Source organism: Ptychodera flava, chromosome 3 (assembly GCF_041260155.1).
Source record: "Ptychodera flava strain L36383 chromosome 3, AS_Pfla_20210202, whole genome shotgun sequence".
In the NCBI taxonomy this organism is placed as follows: Eukaryota; Metazoa; Hemichordata; class Enteropneusta; family Ptychoderidae; genus Ptychodera; species Ptychodera flava.
In genome coordinates this window covers 7853442-7880153 of record NC_091930.1, presented here as the reverse complement: position 1 = coordinate 7880153, position 26712 = coordinate 7853442, and the positions used below count along the sequence as shown (strand labels likewise).

The window sequence follows — 26712 nt, the reverse complement described above, 5'->3', positions numbered from 1 at the left end:
ATGTGCACAGTTGCTTGTCCTAGCACCAGAGGTCCCGCAATTCAAGCCTTGTACGGCAGTTCCGTAGGATGTCGAGATTGTCTCTGTTCAGGTACAACTGGCCCAGTGTATGCACACCCATTGCTTCTCTCGTAGTTAAGTCACTCTGCTCAATGGTGGGACCACAGTCTTGACACCATAAAGTCCCGGCTTTCAGCACACACAGCAGGCGCAGGGAGGAGTTCAGCGCAAGGAGAAGTGAGGAGTGAGCTTTCCAAGCTCAATCATACAGTTATATCCACTACGTATTGCATTGACACTAAAGTTTGGCCCTTGATAAATTGTCAAGGAGTGGACGCAAAGTCTGGTCTCAGCGTCATGGTCTGGCAAGTTCAGATCATATGTACCTACAGATGATCTGTAATCCATCATATTTAGACACTAAGTAGCGTTTAATTGTGAGAAGAGGGACTGTTCCCCGAGTGTATATTTTGGGAACCTCCACCTAGAATCTGATCCAGGATGTAGTCATGCCCTTGTCAGGTTAAAATGTATAAAATGTCTTTGTGGAAATGCGGCCGAGGTGCCGACATTTCAAGGCAATTGATAAGTTTCACACCTGCAAGCCAAAGGACTGTTCATCATCTGACAGACTGTTACAACTCTGAGACTGGAGCTTTGCCGTCCAAGCTGAGATAAGTAGTCTGTACAATTTACTGTTTGTATTCTATCCCTGACTTAGCAATTAGTTATATTTTCGTAATAAATTTCAGTTTATACGGAAACTGCTGAGTTCACCCTTCTGTTGTTTCTACAAGTAACAATGCCATTATGTGATTCAGTGTCATTAACCTTTTCAGCATCCTTGCAAAGAAAGTGTTTGGACAGATGGTTCATTTTTGCGCACATGAAATCTGACAAAAGATTATGCTACTTACTTGTTAAGCTAATGAGTTACCTATTCGATATTAATCTCCATTTATCAAATATTGAATTGAGGTAGGCATTTAAGAATCATGGTAACAGTATTAAATAACAATGCTCTGAAAAGATTGCACAAATAGCCGGTTTTGTATGAAAAAATATTATACTTGTTTTCATGTGTATATAATGTCAGTAAATGTATTTGTTCCTTTTTGAGTCGCCCACGATTTACATATTCTTTTCCAGGAGTACTTTGAACGTTAAGAAGCGAAAAATTGATGCTTTGTAAAGTTTGTTCAAAAATCCAATGCATTCAAATTTCCCAGACGTTTTTTTGATGAAATTCGTATGGTCATGCGAAATTATGTAGCATTCGACTCTTTATGGTGCGAAATGTGTCAAACTGTAAGGCGACCCCTATCGACCCCTAGCGTTTTCAAGTAAGGAAGCTTTCTTTCTGCCTAATTTTAGCGATTTTCTAAAATGTGGACGCCTTATGTAAACATAGACAGGCCTGCAGCTGGGGCCAAGGGCAGCAGATAACCTCGACCCCTGTCCGTTTCGACCTAAGTAATTCACACCCTCTTTTCGTTGTTTGTGGTCAAATTAATCCCGTGCCTTAGTCAATTTGACCTCAGTCACTTTTCATGTTACCTGGCAACGTTTTACTGAGTGCATTATGCAACTTGTTTCTGTGAGAAAAGCTGCTTGCTTCGAATTCGCTACAACAATCTGATACTTTTGGGAGGCCTGGGGTACCCCCGACCCCATTGCATTTACTAAGTAGAGGACATGTGTCAGTGAAGTGGGGATGGATAAGCATATCATTTACTGATTTTGGGAATAAGGCATTCGTCATTATCGCAATTGCTTGCCATATGCGGCAAGATTGGATGGGCGAAGCCGATCCACTCTCCTTGGTGTCTTGACGCTAAATGAGCTGATTTCCGGTTTAGGCATTGGACTTACAGCAATGCATTACGGGGTATTTTCCAGGGCGACGTGGGTTATATCGGTAACACCTTGTAATAATTGACATGTTTAATGGGATGCGCGGCATACGTCACACTCACAGTGGGGTGAATGCAATGTGTTTGGTGAACGCTATACAGGGGAGTTTCTACCGGAATCACACGAAACAACGATGAACTTGATACGTTACTTGGTGCTTGTTTTCCGAAAGACGCTGGCCGTCCGTGCTATAGTAAACACCATGATACAAGCCGGTCTGCGGCGACTGTAATGTAGTATACACTGTGTTTACTTAAACACGGCCGGCCAGCGTGTTTTGGAAAACAAGCGACTGAGATACTTTGTAATTGTGCTATCCCATCATTACTTATTATTTGGTAAATGTACGTTATTAATTATCATCAGCCAGTTTTTACACTGCTATATCCAATTCAGATATTTTCATTCTTAAAACCGCACTTTTCAATCCCAGCCGGCCGGCGTTTATCACTGTGTTTACTGCAGCACAGCCGGCCAGCATGTATTGGAAAACAAGAGGTTGAGGAGTAATTCGCCACTCATAATACACAACAAAAGCAGACGATGTGCGATATATGAAATACGGAGAGAGCTTCTATGGAGTTGTTGATGTTTTTCGCGACGTTTGCTTGCCGTTGAATTTTATCCATTCACGAGTCTAACTCATCGTTGAGTTGTTTTCTCCTTTGTTGGGACGCGTAAAATATACCATCATTCTGTAACGCTTGCCGCACATCCAATTAAACATGTCAATCATGACAAGGTGTGACCATATGTAACCATATTTTGTTGCCTTATGAGGGTGTACATGACAACATTTCTTTCCGGGAGGTTTTTGTTGTTTTGATCATCTCGTTTTAACCTTTTCTCTGGAATTCGACAAACGGTGGTTTTTCACTCCTGTTTGGGGGATTAGACGAGATTTGAACCTACAGCATTTGTGCCAGCTTGATTTGGCATGATTACATACGGACAGATATCATGAACGTCTACAATATTTGGTCCCACCATACTTTTATTAACAATTATAATCATGTCAATTATTTCATTATGCAGGTTATTTTGAGGGCGTTAGGGATGCTAAAAACCGGAAAAAGAAGTTTGAAGACACAAGAAAGGTAGGTGTTTGGCATTTTGCATAACATAACTTTGTCATGCTATTGTATACTTTGGTGTTACCCTTTTAGCATCCTTGCACGGGAAAGTGTTTCGGGAATTGATTAGTTGTTTTTTAACAAAAGCTGACAGAAGATGAGAATTGTTCCATTTATCAATAGCCTATCGGATTCGGTGTTTATCTCTATTTATCAACTCATGATTCGAGTTACAGCATGTTCGAATCAAGGGATTGAATAACAATTATGTTTAAATGATTCAAAACGTCTTAGTTTTGTAAGGAACAAATATGGATGCTTCCTGGCATTTGTGTATGTGAATGGTATATCGTTTACTTTTATAAAGTCATCCTGCTTTTCGATATATTATGTTTTCCTTGAGGACTTTGACTGTAAAATTCAACATGATTTTTCACATCAATGGAATGATTCTGTATGCACTTGAAATTTCAAAGAAAAGATTGTTTTCTATCAAAAAGAGGACACAGCTAACTGGTATGTTTGCAAAGAAGCGAAATTGTAAATTTTAGAGACTAGACTCTATTTCCTGAAGAGTAACATAATTTATCTTTGACTATTTAGAAACAAGAAATATGTTTACAATATAATAATAACCGATGCATATTGTATATAGAGACATTGTTTATGTCGAATATCAGAATGAGTATTCGACGCATTTTGACAAATGTATATACTTTTCCTACAACCTTGCATATTAAATTGCTTTTTTTACAATTTACCTTCCGAAGATCGAGTTCAAACACGTTCATGATTTGCTTCTGAAGCTTACAAACGACGAATATGATGAGCCCGACTACTCGGAAAAGGAAGGCTTAAACATATCCAGTCCTGACAAACACTTATTCATGTGGGCAGTGTTGCTTAATAGAAGATCCCTGGCCATTTTGTTCTGGAAAAGATTGGCAACTGGCAATATCGGTTAGTTGTATTCTTTTTTTCCGTTCTACAAGGGAATATTTTAGCTTTTCGCTTCGAAAAATTAGGTTCAAGAGGACGATAAAATCTCAATAGGCTTGATTACACTGCGTGAAAAGGCTAAAATACAGAGTGTATTGACCCTGTATTTTGGCTGTATTTGCTGCAAATTCAGATAGATACAGGTAAATACAGCCATGTATTTATGGTAAATACAGGAAAATACAGCCTGTATTTACCTGTATATGCACTGTTGATACATGGTAAATACATCTCCTGTATTTACCTATATTCACTGTAAATAAAGGGCTACATTTGCCTGTATTTACGTGTATTTCCAGCCAATGTACTGGCAGCGCTTCCTGTTTATTTTTCAGGATTTACATAAATTCAGGTTAATACAGTTCTGTATTTATATACAAATGTTACCATATATGGCATCTGTAATTATCATATTTGGTTTGAGCTTCTCAAACATTAGAATGCTGGCAGTGAACAATACTGAATTTTCACGGAATAATTTCAGCCACTAAATCAATGAAAGCCCACCGAGAGGCGTGTACTAATCTACAAGGCAAATTATTTCATTTCAACAGTAACTTAGGACAGTAACTGAGTTACTGCTACAAATAAAAACATTGGATCCGATTATAAACTTGAGGATCACTGTTGTGATTCGATATTTAAATCATGTGAGGGTAAGAAGGACTCAACTGGGTAAAAAGTTGTCGCCAGAAGTAGTGTCACTTATCACACGCACACTCAACAAATATTTTACACAGCAAATATTTACAAAGAAAAATTAAAACTTTATTTCAAAACTAGAATTCAATCAGAGTTTTAAAAAATAAATACATAAAGGAGTAAAAAGAACCAGTAAAACTGTAAACAATATTTCAGAACAGTTGCATGTTGCACAGATATTGGAATTACTGCACTGGTCTTTGGGAAATTCTCTAATCGGGTATAGCACATGTTCTTTTTTGTTTGGAAAGAAAACAAGCTATGTTGCGGCTAACAGAGCCCCTTCGTGATATTGGCATGCATTACAACTCATCAATGGGGATAAACATATTATCAGAAGACAACTTACTCAGATCACCGGTGGCAACCTGCGTGCAAAATTTCAAAGGAATAAGTTGAGTTGCAGTTTCTCAGAAGATATTTGTTTCATTAAAAGGGCAAAAATTGCCCCAAAATACAATTACATGCAAACTTCACCATAATTTAATAAAATCTTACTCGGTTGTTTTGGCTTCAGGAACCTGCCTACTAAATTTCAAAGCAAATGAACAAGTGGTTTGAGAGAAAATTACATGTATACCAAAGTTTACGACAAGTTGTTTTAAGAGATGTAAACTGTGGAGGGACAGGTGGAGGGCCGAGAGATAATCAGCTGTTTGAAAAAATTCAGTCAACAATGGTAGTGAAATCTGGGTAATTATAATGCGTTGATAAGATGAGATCTGCTGCGTATTTCCTCACTGTTTTCATATGCAATGAGTAGAATGACTGCCTTCCTCTTAGAATTTTAAAATACACTTTTTCTTTTAGACAGGCATCTAATGTACCGGTACATGAAAGTTCATTCAATGGGTTGCTCTTCAAGCAGGAGACCTCAAGATGACAAATACACCCTCCTCTTTTTCATCTTACATCAGTTCAGGAGGTTGACACAGTATAAAACACATTACAGCAATAGAATACAAATCTGTATGGGGAAATGTGTATTTCTTTCAATAGAGCCTTAAAACATTTTTGATCAGCGTGGTCGCTTTTTACCTCCATACACACGGGACTGTGACATACACTCACGTGTATCGTGCCTGGTTTAACAATTTCCCCGGACTGCCAGTGAATCCCTGTCCTGCCAAACAGATATATTCTCTTCGTTTGTTAATGACAAAATTCTTTCAGTACATGGTGAAATAATTGACAGAGTGAATAGATTGTGGCATGGTCTTTATGGCATTACATTTCTCATACATAATACCGACAACGGCTCTGTAAAAATGTAAAAACTATGAGAGTATAAACCTGTGAAACTATGACAGCCAATGATGATCACAGAAGCAAGGCTTGGTCACCGTCCGTGGGTGGAGGGACTGTGGCTTGGTACATTGGTTTGGGACAAGGTGACCAAGTCACAGTCATCTCGACCCCAAACATCTCTTTTTACATCCATGCCTAAGTCAACCTCATTTTTTACGTCCGTGATCACATCTCCAATCACTGAAGAGATTATCTGCTAGACTTTCCATGTTCAATTATACCTCATTCTGCCGATCCATGCTCCAAATTCCAGTCTGTCTGGCTCAAAAATATAATGTGATGAACGTGGATGAACAATGCAAGCTAAGAGTCTGTATTGTGAAAAAGGACGGTTGGCATGCATCCGGACCTACCCCCAAACAGTGGTAACGAGTGAAGCCAATTTACGGCAGTTTAGCTACACCATGGAGGTCTGCCCATACCTTGATGGCTACATTAAGCCTAAGAAAAGTGAATAAAAATTGTACATTTAACCAAGACGACCAAGTTTCAAATGACGTATAAACATATTGTACAATTACTGTACATGAAACAATCACTGCCTTGCACAACACAGATCGATCTGCATACCAGCAGCACACTAGCGTGATTGCCGCTGCTGTTTAAAATATGATAATAATCAGGCAAAGATCACTGATAACAAAATTTTGATAGTTTACTGACGACTGTAACTAAGGAACGATTAGGATGATCTAACAAAAAAATCACAGTCATTACTTCCGTATCAGAACACAATAATCTATGGTTACCATGGCATATTACAACCTCGCACTTATCTGAAATTAGCTCCATTTATCTGAAAGTAGCTCGATTCCTAAAATGGCAGATTGTGTTTCGCTTTTAGCAGTTTGACATCGGTCATCACTTTTATGTTATGTTCGTTTTTTGTCTAAAGGCTCTTTGCAAGATAAGTCTACACACGCCTTGTCAATGTTCAATTCTGCAATGCGTCAAGCCATTTAGCAAAACGGTTCACTCAGGTTCCTTTGGGGCTAAGAAATTCATGGCAAATCTAGGCATAAAACATGGTTAATTCAAGCCACGGAACGACATTCCAAATACAGGAAAGATTATAGATGAATTTTTAAACAATACAAATTCATGGCAAATACATGATTGATACAGATTGTATTATAATCTGTATTAACCTTTCTTTACCTGTATTTACAATGTATTTGTAAGAGTGCATATACAGGTAAATACAGGCAAAAATACAGGGTCTGTATTTGTGTTTCCTGTATTCTGTGTATTGCCCTTTATTTACATGTATTTACCCTAAATACAGGCTAAAATACGTGCCTGTATTGGCCTGTATTATAGGGTTTTCACCCAGTGGAAATAAGTCCAAGGCTCAGGTAAACCAACAACAAAGTAATCTAGTCATTGTTCCCGAGAATGGCGATTTATGTATACCGTAATTTGTAATACACGTAATACACGCCTAATCTTTGGAAGAAATTATCACAAAGCATAATTCATGCATACGAGAACAAGAACATGATACATCGAAACTAAAGTGATCAAATTTCACAAAATTCCATAACAGTCGTCAGAAATCACTAACATGAAAGATCGACGAGGATAACTCTGGCTCATCAAGGTAAGCCTAAAACGACTCGGTTCACTCATAAGGAAACCTTCACTAACGCAGAGTCTCTTCTCTGAGTTGTAGCGATTTTGCAAAGACTCCTTAGGCTACTGGTTATAAGCGTTTTATCAGAAAAGCATATTTTGTCGCATACTCTCTTTGTACATTCACGTATTTAACATATATTCAGACTTCTTCTTCTAATCGACATAGTATAAAGCGTCTCTCTTTCTAATGCCTCGTCATTAAGTTATATTTTAGTGGTATATCAGTATTTCGGAATATTTCACGATTTCGAAAAACTGCACCTTACTTTATTCACAAACTGGTTTAAACTGCCCAGCCGACAAGTTGCCATGAATTGTTTCATAATATCTTCAAGCATAAGCCTTAGATAATGTAATTCATTGCCTTCGTCTGTTAACATGGCGTTAATAGAGAGGATAAGATTGCATCCGTAAAGAGAACGCAAAGTATAGTTGCTACGCGTTCCGTTCGCGTAATGTTTTGTAGAGATTCGGATTAAGAGTAGACTGCCCCATTCCCCCGTCAATTAAGTTTTTCGCAAGTCTGTGGTCCATCCTGTTCACCTTAAGATCTACGTAACAGCCTATCACTAATAAGGCAATCTGTTAAAGTTTATTTCTCCAATTTATTCTGTTTTGATATTTGTACGGTCGGCAGACTTGGACTCAGTTTAGTACGTGCTGACTAACCAACCCGACTCACATAGTCGTACATTATAGAGCATTTTGCTGTGATATCAAGTTAATAGAACATATCGATAAAATCTTTAAATACTGAATTTTAATTTAGCTTGATTAAAACAAGCAAAGCTACGAAGGTAAAACAAATAAGTTCCAGGAATTTTATCAGCAGTGCATATGCGAAGTCTGCCATGCCGCGCTGCCGTGTTCGACTTTACTGTTGGGGTCCTGTAGCTTTGTTCAGTACAACTGGGTATCCTTTTTGTTACCTAAAATAGCTAAAAATCAAACGGCAATCGATAAAAACAGGAGCAACAACATAAAGCACAATGAATGTCAGTATTGAACATCAAGTCTATAACGAATCGATTGTACAAACCGCTCTCGTAGAACGTAAACGTGAAAAGTGACCGTTTCATTTGGAAAACAACTGCCAAATGACATAAGAATGCGTGACCACTGTGGGCAAAATGGCCTCTATATTGTTCACTCAAGGTGTAACAATTTTTTTTCCGCACATACGCTGAATGAGCGTAAAGAGAGTCAAATCAAGCTTCCGCGTAATGTTGAAAACTTCGCCGAATTTCCTAGCCTCACAGCTCAATATTCAGGAAAGAGAAGCAGATTCTATTTCCTCATATGTTCCTCTGTCCATTATGATATTTCGGCAAATACTTTCATGAAGGAATTCTTAAAATACCGAAGCGAAAATACTTTATGAAAAATAGGCAAAAACACGGCCAACAGCACAAACGATCGTAAACTCGTCAGTTCATAAAAATAAATGGGAAATTAAAAAAAACTAAAACCATAGAGTTTTAGTTAACCTTCATGAGATGCTTAATCTCAAATATTGTGAGAAATAACAGCGAAATGAAAATTTTGGTCCGGCGGGTTTTTTTCAGATGTATTTTTCATTTAACGATGTGCCGAATAATCTCGATTCACATAGAGAACAATGGCGTTTATGCGCGGTCCGATCGACCGAACAGATTGCAAACTTCTCGCCGGTTCAAATTTTTCAATTCTGAACCAATGATAATGAAAATTGGCACCGTAATCTTTTGACTATAAGCAAAAATCGTGTTGTTTTAGATTTTTGAATTTTATCGTTAAATATGTTTTATTGCCATTCCATTTATTCTGATCAATGAAATATACTGTTGCCGTCAACAATATGGCGACCTGACGGCGTTTACATGTGCAGAACAGGGGTCTTAAATTGACGCAAATTAATCAGCAAGTGTCTCCTGAATTGTACACATCAAATACCTGTCAGGTTGTTGTCTTTTATACAAAATTTGGGTGAATATGAACCATGACATCGCAGTAAATTGGTAAAAATAACACGAAACGGCAGCGAACTGGTGTAGAGTCTCCACTGTGAACGTTTAGTGAACGTTATCGATCGATATTTTTTGTTGCAAATTGATACAATATTGTGTTGCATACCCGCAGATCGCAAGGCGCCAAACTTGTCTAAAGAGCGCCAAAATACGTTGAGACATAAAAGTATCACCAAAACTAAACAAACTGTCTTCGATTCAATTTCAGTGGAAGAAAACACCAGATACGTTGATTTTATGGTACATAAGTCAATATATACGGGCTGTCATGGACAAATTCATGACGTAACCTGAAAATACGAGCGACAGGCGAGCAGATTTCGATCGATATTTATTGAAATGAAATTGATACAATGTTCGCTGTCGTCACTAGCAACCAACCCAAAGCGTTGTCCGGCTGGTTGCGCTGTGCTGAACAATTTAGGGCCCTTTTTCCAATAGCGGACATCATCAGAACATGATAAAAGCGCATAAAGGGATGACGTATCCGTTAGTTTTCGTTCTCTTATGAAATCTTACTATCTCCAATACTCGGAGACTAATAACGCCGTAAATGATGTTTATATTATTTTATGTCGTCACAGGTGCAGCTCTAATCGCCAGTAGGATACTCCGAGCCTTGGCTAAATATGCAGAAAAGATAAAGGACCTCAGACTACAATCTTCCCTTAAGGAACATGCTGAGTAGGTAATCTTAGGAAGCTAGATCCGATCGTTTCCTGGAATGTTAATTATTAATATAATAATTTTGAATTTGAAACATTAACATCGTTAATTAATAATCATCGCTTCAAAAAGATCACTGAAAAGTGTATATTCCTCATCTCATGGATGAGACCAGTACTGATACCATAGCTCATTCTATTAGGTTAGAACATTTATTGTATCTCTCATAACAAGACGGACATATATACATGTACTTGTATACATCATGTATACATCAACATAGTGGATTCATGGATTAAAAAAACTATGATGTCCCCTACATCACGGACATGGTCTGTGCCTACCTTGTTTTGTCCATTTGTATACCCCATAAGCAGGTGAGAGTGAAATATTTCTGATGAGGTGTGGAAAATTGATTATACTAAAGTTGAAATCATCTCTCTTTTCATATAGCCTAGTAGAAAGGTGACCATTAGAGTCAAATTGAAGTAAAATGTCCAGATATGAAGCAGAAGAGGCCGTTCGTGTAGTTTCTTTAATCTCCAATTCTGGAGAATAAATCATAGCGAGATATTTACTGAATTCAGAGTTATTTTAATAAAATAACATCGTCTATGTATCTAAATGTAAGGTTGAAAGTTCGAGCTACCGAGACTTTTTTCTGCTTGATAAGGTACTGGATAAATTCTGTCTCGTATGAGAACAGAAATAAGTCGGCAAGTAAGGGAGCTCAGTTAGTGCCCATAGGAATTCCTATACACTGTTGGAAAATGTGTCCTCAAAATTCAACAAATATGTTGTCAATGAGGAAATCAAGCATACTGATAATGTCTTTCTCGGTATAAAAACTTTAGCGTTAGTAATATTTTAAACAAAATATGTAGAATTATACCCCATTACCATATATTTGTAACGGGGTGAACCGTTTTTTGTAGAAAAATGCTTGGTTGATGATGTTTTTCAAGCGTTCTTTCAATTTATCATGTGTATTGTGGTATACAATGTGGAAAAATCGAAAGTTTTAATAGATGTTAAATTTGAAACAGATCTTGATTTCAAATTTTCCAAGAGTTCCTTCGAATTTTTTAATATCCACATTTGATTTATACCACTCCGAGAAAAGAGAACATCACAGTAAGCTTGAAGTCCCCGTTTAACAGTACAAAGGACAGAAGTCGGTATCTTCGATAAGTCTGTTGTTGAACATTTTGAAGATCCTGCGATAAACCTAGCTTTGTAAGGTGTTTTGTGGAGCTTTGGTATCCAGTATAAGCTAGGCAACTTATTATGGTCATCCTTTGTTGTAATATTAAAATTATCCATGAATGACTTATGATTTGCCAAAATTTCAGATTTGTTGAACATTGATTGTCTGTAAGTGGAGTTGGTGTTTACAACTTCGCCGATGCTAACTCACCTTGTATGGTGATGCAACCCCGAAATTTCGGATTTAGTTAAGCCGATCGGAAGGTGTGAATCACGTTGAACCGATAATACCGAAACAAACTACTCGAACAGCATTGGCATGCAAGACTGTGTCTTGAAATGGCCAATATCTACCCTGTGAAGTTTGATTGAATATTACATACGTCAAATTCTGATAGTACTTGGCAATTGAGATGCGACATCGGTATGACATAATTGAAAAGACGCTTCGTTTTACCAGAGAGAAACATATAGACAGAGTGGCAACACTTGCATGCCTTTTGTTCCATGGTCGTCTCGGTAGACTATTGGCTTTTCATAATAAAATGAGCTTCAAAGGTGTTAAACTTTTTGGAGGCTTGTTTGTGGTTGATAATTACACGAGATTATGCGAAAAATACGACGAGATGGCATCGTAATGCCAGTCGCGTAGCAACCATAGTTACTTTTGTGAGCTCTCAGGCCAGAAATACTGCTTCACGCCAATCAAAACATAACACGCCAGCAGTTTCATAAACATGTCCTTCCTTGACGCACGTGTAAAAGACGGTATGACTGACCGTAAACCATTGAGTAAAACCAGACAGTATCAATAAAAGACTTTCAAACTTGGTTCAAATACACTCATTATATATTCATAAAAATATGAGAGGAATTTTTAAAACGGTAAAACTCATTTTTCTGAAGCTCAAACACTCCCATTTTCGCCAGCACGTCAATTCTGCTCAGCACCGCACGACAACAACAACACAAACTTTGCGGAACATACTTTCGCTTAACAATTGTCGAAAATCCGAAATTACCGAAGGATTCATGATCGGCACTCTTCGGAAAAGAGAGGCGAGAGCAACCTGAGGCGAGGCGAACATGGATGGGTTACGTAACCGCTTCACGCCTTAAACAATACCCGTTGCCACTCTATCTATCTTTCTCTATGGTTGTACCAACACCTGACACAAAGGCTGAAAATGGTCGAAGCTAGTTCTGCGTAAGACTTCGCTCGATTGAGGACAACCTATTGCATGCTGTATACACTGTTACCATAAATCATATTTTACAAGACCAGGATAACACCTACTTCCGGCCAGTAATTACGACATTATCGTATACTTCGTACCTGACCTGACCTCACCTCAGTTATGAAAAAGACAGATGCATTGTCTGTGTATTCAAGTCAATAGAATCAAGACGTAGTCTCACAAATCAGAATCGTACAATCAAACGTCTTGAATCAGACAAGGACCTTCGTCAGGCGAAAACCGTCATGGAAATTTGTACCATTCTTGAGATTGTCGATTCAGTATACAACGAAGGCGATAATCGTGATTGTCTCACAGTCATCAAACACATCCAGCAAAAAAAAATATCAAGCAGTAGAGAAAATTCATTTTGTTAAATAACCTAAGTTTAGGTATAAAGTTATTTCCGAATTAGTAAATATAAAAATGCGAATTCACATTGTCTTAGTCACGATGATTTTTTATGCTTGTGATAATGAGGGGGCCGGGGCCTCAAACGGCATGGTGTACAGTTGCATTTGTATATAAAGATTTTCGATTCTGACTTTGATTCTTTTGAATCTGTATGGATTCGGACTCAGTATTTGAAGCAACAAAGCACATAAAGTGTAACACGAACGTTCACGACTGCGGTATTTCCTAAACAGATTTTAGCATTACGATCGGTATGAGTCAACGAGTGGTCGGGTACGACAAGGCCGTAGCCGTATTATAACATGTATAGCCTTGCCAGGCAGAGCGGACTAGTTGCGTGTTTAGACGCCAGACGTAGTAACCGGAGCCCTGTAGAACCCTCTGAGAAGGAACTTGCCACGGCGTTCAAACGAAACTTCGTACTTTGTGCCTAACTAACTTAGTGCTTAACTGCCTTTTTGTAATTTAAAATACAGGCCCGACTGTGGTTAGATTTTATTTACACATCTATGCAACATGGTGTCTAAAGCGAGCTAGAGGTCATTACATATGGTGATAACAGCAATTTTACCAATCACGAACGCGTTTCGTGAAAGGTGTCAAAAGCATTGGGCTGATCTAACATTGTAGATAAACATCGAGAACAGTATTATTTGTATGGGGAAAAGTTGGATTGTTATTTTTGGACGATGACTTTGTACCAACAATAAGGTTTAAAGCGACATGGGGCAGTTTTATTTGCTAAACTTTCGTTAGGTTTTATTCTCGTGTTACACATGATCGCGAAGATAACGATATCAAAATATTTGGACAGTCTATTTGCACGAAACGTAAGTCTTGATTAATACAATGAAAACAAAAGCAGGTTTTTATTTTTCTTTATTTACTAACTGTTTATTCTCTGCTTATTGTTATCAGAGAGTTTGAAGGTTTGGCCATCCACTTATTAGAGAGTTGTTATGAGGCAGACACAAAGAGATCAGTGTTGATACTAGTCCGCCCTCTGCCTGCATGGGGTAATACAACATGCTTGTCCATTGCATATTCGGCGAAACTCATGAATTTTATGAAATGTGATTGTTGCCAGAGGAAAGTTTATGAAGTCTGGATGGGTTATTTGTCGATATATTCATGGAAGCAGTGGTTGGCTGTAAGTATTTCTCATGCAATTATACAAATTGTCAGTCGTTTCAATCCAATCAAAGAAAAGAATTTCCTAAATTACCGCTACACTAAGCACTTTGATAAAACAATGGAAAGCAAGAAGTACGTCAACAGAATAGGTCCACTTACTCACTTTTTAGTGTATATGTATATATATATGTATATATATGTATATATATATATATATATATATATAATATATATATATATATATATATATATATATATATATATATATATATATATATATATACTTTATGTACAATGTAGATGCATTTTTAGCAATGTTTACACTTTCAGAAGGTAAGCTTCCAAGTTCAATAACCGTGTATGCGCACGTGCTCAAGGTAGTACGTCAAAAGTGAAAGTTGCCCTTGTTTAGAGGGAGAGAGACACAAAGACAGAGACAGAGACAATGACAGAGAGACAGAGAGAGTATAGATATGAAGTCAGGGAGGAGACAAAAAGTTTAGGTATTTGAATCGGAAGTATTCTGCCCATTTGCATGCCTGTACTCAGTGAATTAACTAGCCGTTATCTGAGATCAGTTCTCAAAGCATAATGCACGAGTTTGCTTCATTATTCTGTCAGGAATCTCTATCGCCACAACAATTATGTAGCAAAGTCTTTTTAAATAGCTGATACATTATGTTTTCCAATGACTCCTGGCGCATGCACATAAAGTGGAATCAAAATTGTGAGCACCTGGAGGAGTCACCATTCCTAAAACTCTGTCAGTGAACGTCGTATACATTAGCATTTTGATTATCCCAGGCAAAAGTACATCAAAGTTACGGGGATATGTAGGTCATAAGTTTGAAAATAAAAAAAAATGATTCGAAGTGAATTCGAGTGAACATTAAGAAATATAATCAAAACACAACGGAAACGAAAGGAAGCATCAAAAAGAAGATAACAACAACCAGATATGAGCTAAAGTTTCGATGCAATAAAAAATTTCAAATGGGACGCAGAATGAAAATCGTTGATCAATATAAAAATACAGCGATTTCAAAATTCAAAGCAAATATAAAGTGGAAGTCAAAACGACAGTGTGTTCAATTCTGAATTTAAAACAAAGGTTTAAAATTGTAGTAAAAAGACAACGAATTAACTTTGGAAAACAAAGTGAATTTAACTGTAAAGACAATACCAAATGGAAAGTGACATAATTCATGATTGAAAAATTGCATTAAATCATAAAAACAAAAACAAGGCAACATACAATTAAGACAAAAAAATCATCGTTTTCTTGGATGCTGTCCTTAAGTCAATTTCAATGTTAGCCTTTCACTAGTGTTGTTCAACCAAAGGAGCCGAAAATTTTAGAAACTTTTTCTTTCATGATAACTATGAAGATGTCGAATTTGGGCATCGCAATACGAAACGTATCGAATACAACTTGTTAATTGGCACAGATTAATATAATTGTTTATTTATTTAACTGTTTTGGTCTCTCTAATACAGTTTTTCGTTGGAATTATTTTACCTATTTTTCCACTGATGTCGTTCCGTGGCACAGAAAATAAGGACGACACATCATCCGAAACGAAGAGCTTTGCAAACTACTTTTTCCGATGCGGGTCGTCAGACTGCCGTAATAAAGATCTTGTTGTTAGGCGAGATCTTGTTGTTAGGCGATCAGGTTTCGGTAAAAAGGACGTAACCTTCTGGGAGGGAATGAGATACTACTACACTGCACCAATCACCAAATTTGTATATAGTTTGGTAAGAACATGTTATAATTTGCCTAAGATTTAACATCTTAAAGACCCTTGCGACTGATGTAAACACTGTACTTAGTGTACGATGGCGATTGATGAATGTTAAAGATGTTTGTTAACAATGAATATCGTACTAAACAATAAATGTGGCAGCTATGTTGACGTGATGCATCTAGATATCATGCATGAAATGCATTTTTTATAAACAAGAAAGTCGTACACGCGCAGTTCCGACGACATCCTCCCTTTAAATATTTTCATATTTTAATAAAAAATGAGTTCATTGACTTCTTCGACGCCCAGAGAGATATGACATACAACAAATATTTTTCAAAGCACACTGCATCAGACAAGTGTGCAAGCTGTCAATAATGAATAACTTACGACATTCTGTTCCGAGCCACTCATTGTTTTTTTAACAAATCAGTCAATTCACCAATATCAAAGTCAAAGAAAACTTTGTTGTCGTAATAATAGGGTAAACTCCCGAAAATTAAATCCTACTTTTCTGTGCGGCCTATTGTTTGAGTCAGGTCTCATACCTCATACTGCTGGTATTGTATGCCATCTTCCTATTGACCGATTTGAGACCAAGTGAAGAAGACGATTCACCTAGTACCATAGAATGGGTTGTTATTTTCTGGGTTTGTACTCTGGTTGTTGAAGAAATCAGACAGGTTAGTGTAAATGTGTAGTTTCTGCATGCTGTTTACATTTTACACTTTCTCTCTTAGGCCAATGTTATAGTACGCCGAGATTAAAAATGCGACTCTAGGAAAAAATAAACTTCTCTAGTACAAATGGGATATTATTTGATAATAGAATCCAAGGAAAAGCTCTTCAACTCTTGATTAAGTACAGCTTAGGTTGTAAATCACTCCACATCATATTATCGCGTAATGCTTTTACATTTTTATGTTACAAATGAAATTCTGATAAGTAATTATATAGTTAATAATAGATTTAATCATTCCCGACAATTATTGCGATGACTTTTGGTAAAATTACGGGCTTAAATAGCTCATACTGCTTTACCTGTCTTCGACAGCTCCTCGTCCGTAAACCGAAATCTATAAAGAGAAAAGCCATCAGCTGGCCTTATGTTAGGAACCTATTCGATTTTTTGAAGAAAAAAACCATCAATTGGTCTTCTGATGTTTGGAACCGATTCGATTGTGTCATGTATGTGATGTTCGCAGTGTCCGTAATCCTTCGCTTTACCCTTCCACCATGTCGATTTGCCATGGCAAGAGTGATGTACAGTCTAACCTTCATCTTGTTCTCTATTCGTTTGCTGCCCTTGGGTTTTGTTTTCGAAGGAGTTGGACCTAAGATAATAATGATAAGTAGAATGGTAAGCGACTGTTTCCGTTTGTAATGAAAAAGATTTTCGATCGGATTTGAATTCGAAACATGTGGCATCCAGTCACCCAGCAAAGACATCAAAGTCAAAACCGCTCGGTCGAATCCCTACCCGTATAAAGACTTACTAAATACCCGACCTAAGCTTTTACTATGTTTGACTGCAAACCCTCCACACGCTTTAGATTTTATCAACAAACTTATCAATCAATTAATCAGCAAAGTTTATGTAGCGCCAAAATAATTACAAAAACAGCTTTTTGGCGCTCAATGGCTGCTTTGGAGAACATGACTTTGTGGTCACATACTCGTTATCACAAATCGCACACAAACTTTATCAGAGCGGCTTTACAGTGCGAAAGATCGCCTCGGTAATAACTTAATAGGAAATTGTTGTTATGTAAATGAGAAACACGGTTATATGTAGTATAAAGTGTTGGTATTCAATGAGAGCTAACTAGTAACTTGTGCACATGTATAGGGCCCTTTTGCACCAATAAGTACGTGATAAAAATTATGACATGTATTAATAATTAGGAAATAATTACCTTTCTGTTGCAGATGAAAGATCTTCGTTTATTCCTATATATCCTGATGATTTTCATTGCCAGTTTTGGCATTGCTAACGAGGCTATCTTGAATCCAAATGTAGACTCTTCTTACAACCTGATTTTTCGATCTTTATACAAACCTTACTGGCGGCTTTATGGCGAGCTGCTTTTGGAAGAAGATGAAGGTACACTACCTATTTATTTAATATTTAAAAATATATATTCATTGATACTTTGTTTTTCCCATTTGAAATGTGTGTTATTCATGCTAGATAAATTTTATGAACATAAAAAGTATAATGTGTCCGTGACATCGAAGACAGAAAGTACTTAACAATTTTGATGAGTACTCATCTACGTGAGCACCGAACAAAATTATCGTTAAAAATTAACTTTATTTGAGCGAAAAATATTTACTTAAAACTCTTTTAATTGTATTCCTGATGTGAACCGAATGCACTCACGTTGTTTACAACAGATCCTTTCATAGTAGTACGCTTAACAGAATAACCATCTGTTATATCTGCTTTATCATTTATATATCTGTTGTATCTGTTATATCATTTTATGTAGCTGTTTATTAACTTTATACGCACAGTACTCTCAGAATTAGATCACTTATTACAAAACTGTATCTTATATGCAAATAAGCTGTTTATTAACTTCACACTGTTTAATACTTCATGGGACAATTAGACATCTGTCAGATCAAATGTGTAGCACGTTTCATCAAATCTAATGCTGTTATTTCGGAGTAATATCACTAAATAAAACCTTCATGAAATATGCAAATGAACCCTTCATTGACTTGACACTGCTCAATGTTTCATAGCACAATAAAATATTTATCAGATCAAAAGTTCGTGCCTTAATTTTGAGAGTTATGTACCTAATTACAAAATTCATTAAATGTGTAAATGAACCTTTAATTAACTTCACATTACTAATGCTTTACAACACAGTTCGATATCTGTAGGATCAATATCTGCGGCAGATTTCATCATCTTTTGTGCATTTATTATATTTACTGAGTTAATTACAAAATTAAACAAAATATGCAAATGAGCTATTTATTAACTTGACACTGCCTAATGCTTCTTAGTACAATTAGATGTATATCAGATTAACATCTGTAGCATGTCTAGTCGAATTTAATGATGTAATTTTTGAGTAAAATCACTTATCATAAAGTTTATTAAATATGCAAATGAACCTTGAATATTAACTTGACACTGCTCAATGTTTCAAAGTACAATTAGCTTTTTATCAGATTAATATCTGTAGCAGGTTTCACCGAATTAAGTGCTGTAATTTCAGAGTCATATACCTTATAACAAAGTCCATTAAATATATGTAAATGATCTCTTAATTAACTTAATGCTTAATTACACAGTCAGATATCTGTCGGATCAGTATATGCAGCAGATTTCATCACATTTGGTGCAGCTATTTCGGAGTTATATAACGACTTATACAACTTCATAAAATATGCAAATGAGCTATTAATTAACTTGACAATGTCTAGTGCTTCTAAGTATAATTTGATATATATCAGATCAACATTTGCTGCATGTATCAACAAATTGAATTTAAGAGTTATGTCACTGGCTTTAAAAGTTCGTTAAATATGCAGATAATCATGTAATTACATGGGACTCATGATAGTATCATCATAATGTTCTGAGATTTTCATGTGTGAAAAGATTCATAAAAGTTTGTGCAGTATTTCTTGATATATGTCTACACTGTCAATACTCTCTCCACAGGAAAACCATGATATGAAAAATGATATGTCATAACTTCAATAATATGCAAGCCACACTAACTAAAATCTAATCACTTCTTGAAATTAGCATAGTGTACCTATCTACCAAATCTGACTTTAACCTGTTTAGTTATCGTGTAAATATGACACCACACACACACACACACACACACACACACACACACACACATAAACAGACAGACAGACATTGCTATGACCTTAGCGCACTTGTGTGAACTTATGAGCTTAAAGTGATGCATAAATTAAAGATTTCATGCCCAGGGCTCTCCACATTTTCCCACGTAAATTAGTTATGTGTGTAATTTTTTACGTCTGTAAAAGAACTGGTTGGCAATACGACTGTGTCTCAAGATCCAAGCCTAATGAATGTCTGCCCTCAAGTTGACGGGCATCAATGGGTGGCGCCCACCCTAACTGCAATCTACATGCTGATTTCCAATATCTTACTCGTCAATTTACTCATCGCCATGTTCAGGTAACGTATGTCACAAAATGTACCACTCGAATGCAAAATGCATGCTCTTCCATGAAGTAGAGGAGAAACATTCGTTTATGATAGTGTCGTTGTTTGATATATATATGATACTTTGGGTGATCAGAAGTTGATACCTTTAATTACAAGCATTTGAAGAAAACAGTCTGACTTTATCGTTTCTAACATTTAGCAAATTCGATGATTTTAGAATAATTTGATAGAGCTACCATAAATATAACATCCTTTAGAATTATAGCAGAAATGTGAAGGCACATACGGGATTACAAGTCATTAGAAAAATTTATGAATATTTTTTCTCTTTTAAAACCAGCTACACATTTCAAAGTGTGCAAGACAACGCAGCATTATATTGGAAGTTTTATCGTTTTGGATTGATAAGCGAGTATCACGACAGACCAACACTGGCGCCACCACTCATCATTATCAACCACGTGTATAATTTAATTATTTGCCTTAAAAAGTGTAAGTAATATAATCTTATTTTAGACTGAGGTTCGTCATAAATATTTTACTTATAAAGGAGGTCAGAAAGCATCATTACAATAACTTCAATTTTTGTTATCATTCGAGAATGTTCTACTTTTGTGCATTTAGTTTGTATATGTTTTGACGATGTTGCTTCTAATAGCAAGGTAACGTAAATTACTTTCACAGGTCAAAGTTCGCCATATTATGCTATAGTTTGACCGCTCCTGACTACCATAATGCGATCGCAAAAAATACTTCCATACGCTTAGTTTAAAATCCGTAGTTGGAAGGAAGTTTCATAGTACAAGGCAAATTTTCTAAAGTTATAAAATTACGAATTATAAATCTAATATGGTCTTTTCTGATTACAGATGGGTTAGACAACGAGTCCTCTTCTCTCTGTAAGTTTTCTAATGTATCGAAATCCAGCAAATTATCTGTCTGTCAATCACCGCTGTTATATGTGGTGACATTGTTGGTTGCCTTACAATTGGTATCTATTTAAAATGAAAAGCTCCCCAGGGTCGCTTCGGCAAAAGTAAGGACTGTGCAAAACCAAGAACTTGTAGCGGTAGTTTTTAATTCACTTGTCTAAGCTGTCTATATTTCGTAAAAACACATGAATAAACTATTCTTACTTTTTCGGCGCAATATGTATTTCAATGATAACTGTGATTGTAATAGTAACACGATTGGAACTAATTTGGGATAATTGGATTTTCGTATTTTTCAAATTTCTCAAAAATGTTTTGTGCCCAATAGCTGAATATTGCGATATTATTAATTTGCTCATAAAAACAAGTGTGTACCTTAAAAAGAAAGGCAGATCAGCTTACTTTTGCAGATCAAATAGACTTTACTCCACCATCCAATTATTCCAAGGTAGTTCTGATCGTGTTTAGTTTAGATTTATTGGTTCTAGATTAAGGCCACATATTGTAAATTTCTTACTCATATCGTGCATGACAACAAATATCCTACCGAAATGATCTGCCTAAAAGTACTCATAGATCTCACAACATGCTTTGTGTACGGTTACAAGATGAGTGAGTTTCAATAATGTTGAATTTAATATGTGACTGCATGTTTCACAGGTGTTAATTTGAAAAAGGTTGATGATGAAGCGTTGAACCTGTATGAGAAGAAACACTTACAGAATTATTTCATCAAGAAAAAGCGACAACAGATAGATTTAACTGAGAAAAGGTACTTTCTGACCTGAACTTCTTGCACATACTCAATCAATCCACATATCCAATAACGATTAATCAAACATTCCATTTAACGCCTGATAAACAATCCAACCATTAGGCTTCAAATGTCTGATTGTCTATATTAAATGCATTTGATAACCCTCAAACGCATTCTCTTAACATCCTTGTGATCTATTGTGTTGCTATGTTTTCACCAAAATACCAACTAGTTACTGCCCTTCTTCTTGCAAAGAGCTGGCTCGACAGAGGACAGTCAATGGTAAATTCATTGACATTAACATACATATAACTTTGTTACCCAAATTTGTCAGCAGTTTGTTCAATTAAAGTCAAAACCTCGTCACATATGAAATCACTCGCCTAATGTCTTTACCATATACCAAATTTAAAGGTTCCAAGATGTGATATAGGCGTCATTCTGCAATGTTGAAAAAAATGATGTACTTTCAATACATGAATATCGGATCGATTAACTAATAATTGTCGACTTCGTCATTAAAAATCGTTGACATTCTCCACGTATCCTATGTAAAATTATGTTGTTCAAATATCTGGTTTATCAGCGGTCAGATTTATTGTACTTGCCGTTACAGTTTTTCACTATCCCTTATATATATATATATACATATATATATATATATATATATATATATATATATATATATATATATATATATATATATATTATATATATATATATATATATGTGTGTGTGTGTGTGTGTGTGTGTGTGTGTGTGTGTGTGTATCAGATAAAATAGATCTTCCTTTTTTTTATTGCAAAATAAATGACGACACTTGAGATGATCAACAAGATAAGTCAGCCCTTATGTCCATTTTTCTTTAACACGTCCTTTCTTTTATTAGTCTTTTAAACTAGAATGTGCAATCAAACTGAAATATTCAGACATTTGCTGAAAACTTCCTCACATCATTTAAAAAAATTATTCCTTTTCTAATTCAAGAATGAAATTGAGACCTGCAGTGATTTTACTAGACAGACAAATTACTCAAACATTACTGATATTTCAGATTCCACAAGAAAGTATAGTGAAACCGTCAAAAATTCAAAGCCTCAAAATTATTCGATCGGAGCAGGATATCACCAAAACATGAGGGACATTTTAGAATCTAAATATGCATAGCCTCATATTTGCAATCTAATTTGGAAGCATTTTCCGTAATTCATTTTCATTTTTTCATCACTAGAGTTGATAAAGTAATAAATGAAATTGAAGAATGCAAAAATGGAAGCCAAGCTGGTCTAAAGAGGGTTGAAGAAAGACTTCTCACAGTGGAAAAGACGATGGAAAGTATGGGAAGAAATATTGAAAACATGTTGAAAATAATGAAGCGAAAGAAATAGAAGACGCCGCATGCAATAATTATTTTTCCTCAAAGATCTGTGTCACGTATTCCCTTGTTTTGCATAGATATACGTTACTTATATCAACGTGTTGATATGTTCCATATATGTTACGTATACCACGAATAATGTGTTCCATATACGTCCATATACTTTATTCTGAACGTATAACTCAACGTATTTCAAGCGTTTTGCCTACTGATCAGGGAGTGTAAAACTAATTTCACTGTGGCTAAGGATCTTCCAATCAATTAATAGTTCCTGCAGTTCATCATCACGGCTCCGACGTAAATTCAACACTTATAGATTATATGTGCCTCCCTCGGTTTAAAATGTTTCATAACAAAAAGATAGGGAAGCATTCGTCAGATTACCAAAGTCGAATCATCTAACAGGTAATGTTTGCAAAAATTCATTAAAATCAAATCTTACAAAGAAAAATATGTCCCTGAAGTTTTAGATAAGTGAGTGCAGGATTTTTTAAACATGACATAATAGTCGCGCCAGCGGCTTACTGACTACGCATGCGCATATTCATAATATACTATGCGACTAATCGGAAGTGTACCCTTCTTTCGCGGGCGCCGCCATGTTTTTTTGAGTGCTCGTAAATAAACAAATTCGAAACGTGCTCGCTATTATTTTATAACATGACATTAATAAAAATATATTTTTTATTAGCGAGTAATTATTATTTTCCACGCTTTCGCTGATACTAAATATCGTTACTATCACGCCTAAAAATAGAAGAAGTGAGAAAACTGTCGATGTCGAGTATATGAACGAGAACATTCGCAAAGAATGCTGGGATTGAATATTAGAAAGGCGCCCTCTGTGTGAATAACTATGTGCCAAATTTGCCCGTTTTTAGAAGTAAAGCTGGTTTTCAGCTTACAATATCGGAAGTTGGGCGGTACAGTTACTATTGCAAAGTTAATGATGGCACAATACGTCCCTTGTTAAACACAACAGGTAGTAATCATAATAAAAATTGCCAATTTATGTCAAACTTTTTTACACATAACAGAACACCTATAACTACAAGGTCTGACATCGTGTACGTGAACTGTCATCAGAGGGTAAACCGGTCATACTTGTACAAACGTATATAGAGAGTAACAATTACTTCTATTTTATCCTTTATGATTACTTATCATGAATCGATACAAATAACATTTTTAATCTCAACGCCTGGCGCGACACAAAGGGCTGAGCCCTATATAATAATAACAGTAATGCATTAAATATGCTAATAAGTAAATACCAAATTTGTAGCATGTCACGCATCTGCTTCTTACGACTAAATGGTTATTCAATTTTGAATTTTACCTAGAGTACGTCTTCCCTAAGAGAGTAATCATCAATCAAACTTAGCCTGAAATATTGTATTTTTTCCTTTAAGATATACAATTCTATACAATTATTTCCAGTGTTCCGTATAAAATTGTTCACATTTTATAAGCCAAGAAACTATCTTGACTTCCGTGTATTTTATACCATAATTTTGATTTCTCAAAAGTCATGATTTACCATAATGGTCAGACCGATATCGTATTTAACTGTACTTGTAGTAAAGAGTGCGTGATTAGAATTTCTAATCCCCTCCTTTACGAAAGCTACTAATTTAGTGTAGTTTTTAGTTTTTGGATTTTGTTTTGAATAGACTGGCGCTGTCTGTTATTGGATTAGTAGCAAAATTTTGAAATATTACTTTTCATTAAACCTGACAAAATATTACGTATTCCTTTTCAAAGTCAAATTTGTAAATCAGCAACACTGTTTATCTTCAATTATTTGTCTGCCTAAAAATGAACGATATATACGTAGTTTATTTAGACCAATTGCGACTGTCATTGCTAGAAATTCGAAAAGCTGAAGTTTCAATAAAACAGCAAAATAAGACGTGTTCATTTACTTTCATAGGAAATTTATCCAGGGCAACCTAATAAGGAAATGGTACATTTTTAACGGTATACAGTCACCTGTAATCTGGATATGCCAATATGGTCAAAAGGGCGTTCCTTGGTATTCAAAAGGCCCATGTGAGGGTCCTGTTTTTTTAAAAAGCGGCCACCCGCTTAAATTCTGTGATTGGTCAGATTTTCTCTTTCCTTGGCAAATTGGAACAGGTAACAGTATACCTTTAATAGAGATTCATGTCAATTTAGGTGATGTTGTAATTTTCATAACCACATTAAAACAACGTATCAGTTGTCACGTTTACATGATGGTTGTCACTGCAATCATTGATGACTTTAAATTGATGACTTTTCTCTACTCGAATCACAATTCTACTCTCAAAACTGTCATCCATATTCAATGAATTTTTTACCACAAGGCAGTATTTTTGACAGTAAATGAAATTTAAAACATATTCTGCACATTCATGTATCACATGTGTTTTACCTATCTGCATTACTTACCTTTCCTTTCTTTCCACCCCATGTTGTTATATTTGTTTTTGTTTACCTGTATTAATGATATGCACATCACATATACACTAATAAAATGCTGCTAATAAATACAGTATGTCAGTTCTTTCAACAATGAGTGCTAGTGCCTCTTGTACGAACTCATTCGTTATGTGTGGTGCTGTTAAAGAATGTAATAAGATTACATCAAGCAGTTGTCATCCACTCTTTGATAATGCTATAACTTCTGAACAAGTCTATATGAGAGAGATATATAGAAGACCAGATTTTAACTGAATGTGCTCACGTGTTTTACACAGTAGTACGCTTCCAAGAACAATAATATATCACTATATGTGGCAGGTTATCAACTTTTGCACTGTACTGTCAGATTCTAATCACTTATTAGAAAACTGTATTTAATATGCAAATGAGCTGATTATTTAATTGACACTACTCAATAATTCATGGGCCAATTATATATCTATCAGATCAACATTTGTAACAAGTTTCATTAAATTTAATATTGTAATGTCAGAGATATACACCTTGTTCATTATATATGAAAATGAACCCTTAATTAACATCACATTAATATATGTTTAGACAGGAATTTACAGGACCGACTGTGGGTGCAAAAGGGGGGTTACTGATGACGCAGCCATTTGCATACACTGGGCGGGAGTTTTTGAATTATCATAGCATCGCTTTGACCGTATGATAAATTTGACATATGCAAAATAAGGTCAAATGGGTTGAGCAGGGAACACATTTTGAAACATTTGCATTCTCCGACATAAAACGAACATTTTGTCAGTTTATTTAGAATCAAGTTTAGTAGTTACATATTCACCCCATGTATGTTACATATTTACCCCATGTATGTATGTACTCATAGCATCCTGTGACTGCTCTACATCTCCCTTCAAATATACTCCAGTTGGCCATGTCATCACTGGTGATCTGAACTTGGTTGAACATCACCACCTTCGTAAGATATTATCTTGTGG

At 35.9% G+C, this 26712-nt stretch overlaps 1 protein-coding gene across 1 annotated transcript; it reads left to right on the top strand.

Annotated features, from left to right (window-relative positions):
• LOC139130315 (transient receptor potential cation channel subfamily M member 4-like) lies at positions 1-25813 on the top strand. Its single transcript, XM_070696070.1, has 14 exons — positions 1-91; positions 2950-3011; positions 3758-3947; positions 10222-10321; positions 14080-14311; positions 15793-16053; positions 16583-16726; positions 17098-17403; positions 17973-18147; positions 20070-20223; positions 20555-20706; positions 21084-21113; positions 21807-21918; positions 23135-25813. The coding sequence occupies exons 1-14, from the start codon at positions 1-3 to the stop codon at positions 23289-23291; spliced, it is 2166 nt and encodes a 721-aa protein (XP_070552171.1). The 3' UTR covers positions 23292-25813.
• Positions 25814-26712: the final 899 nt, after the last annotated feature.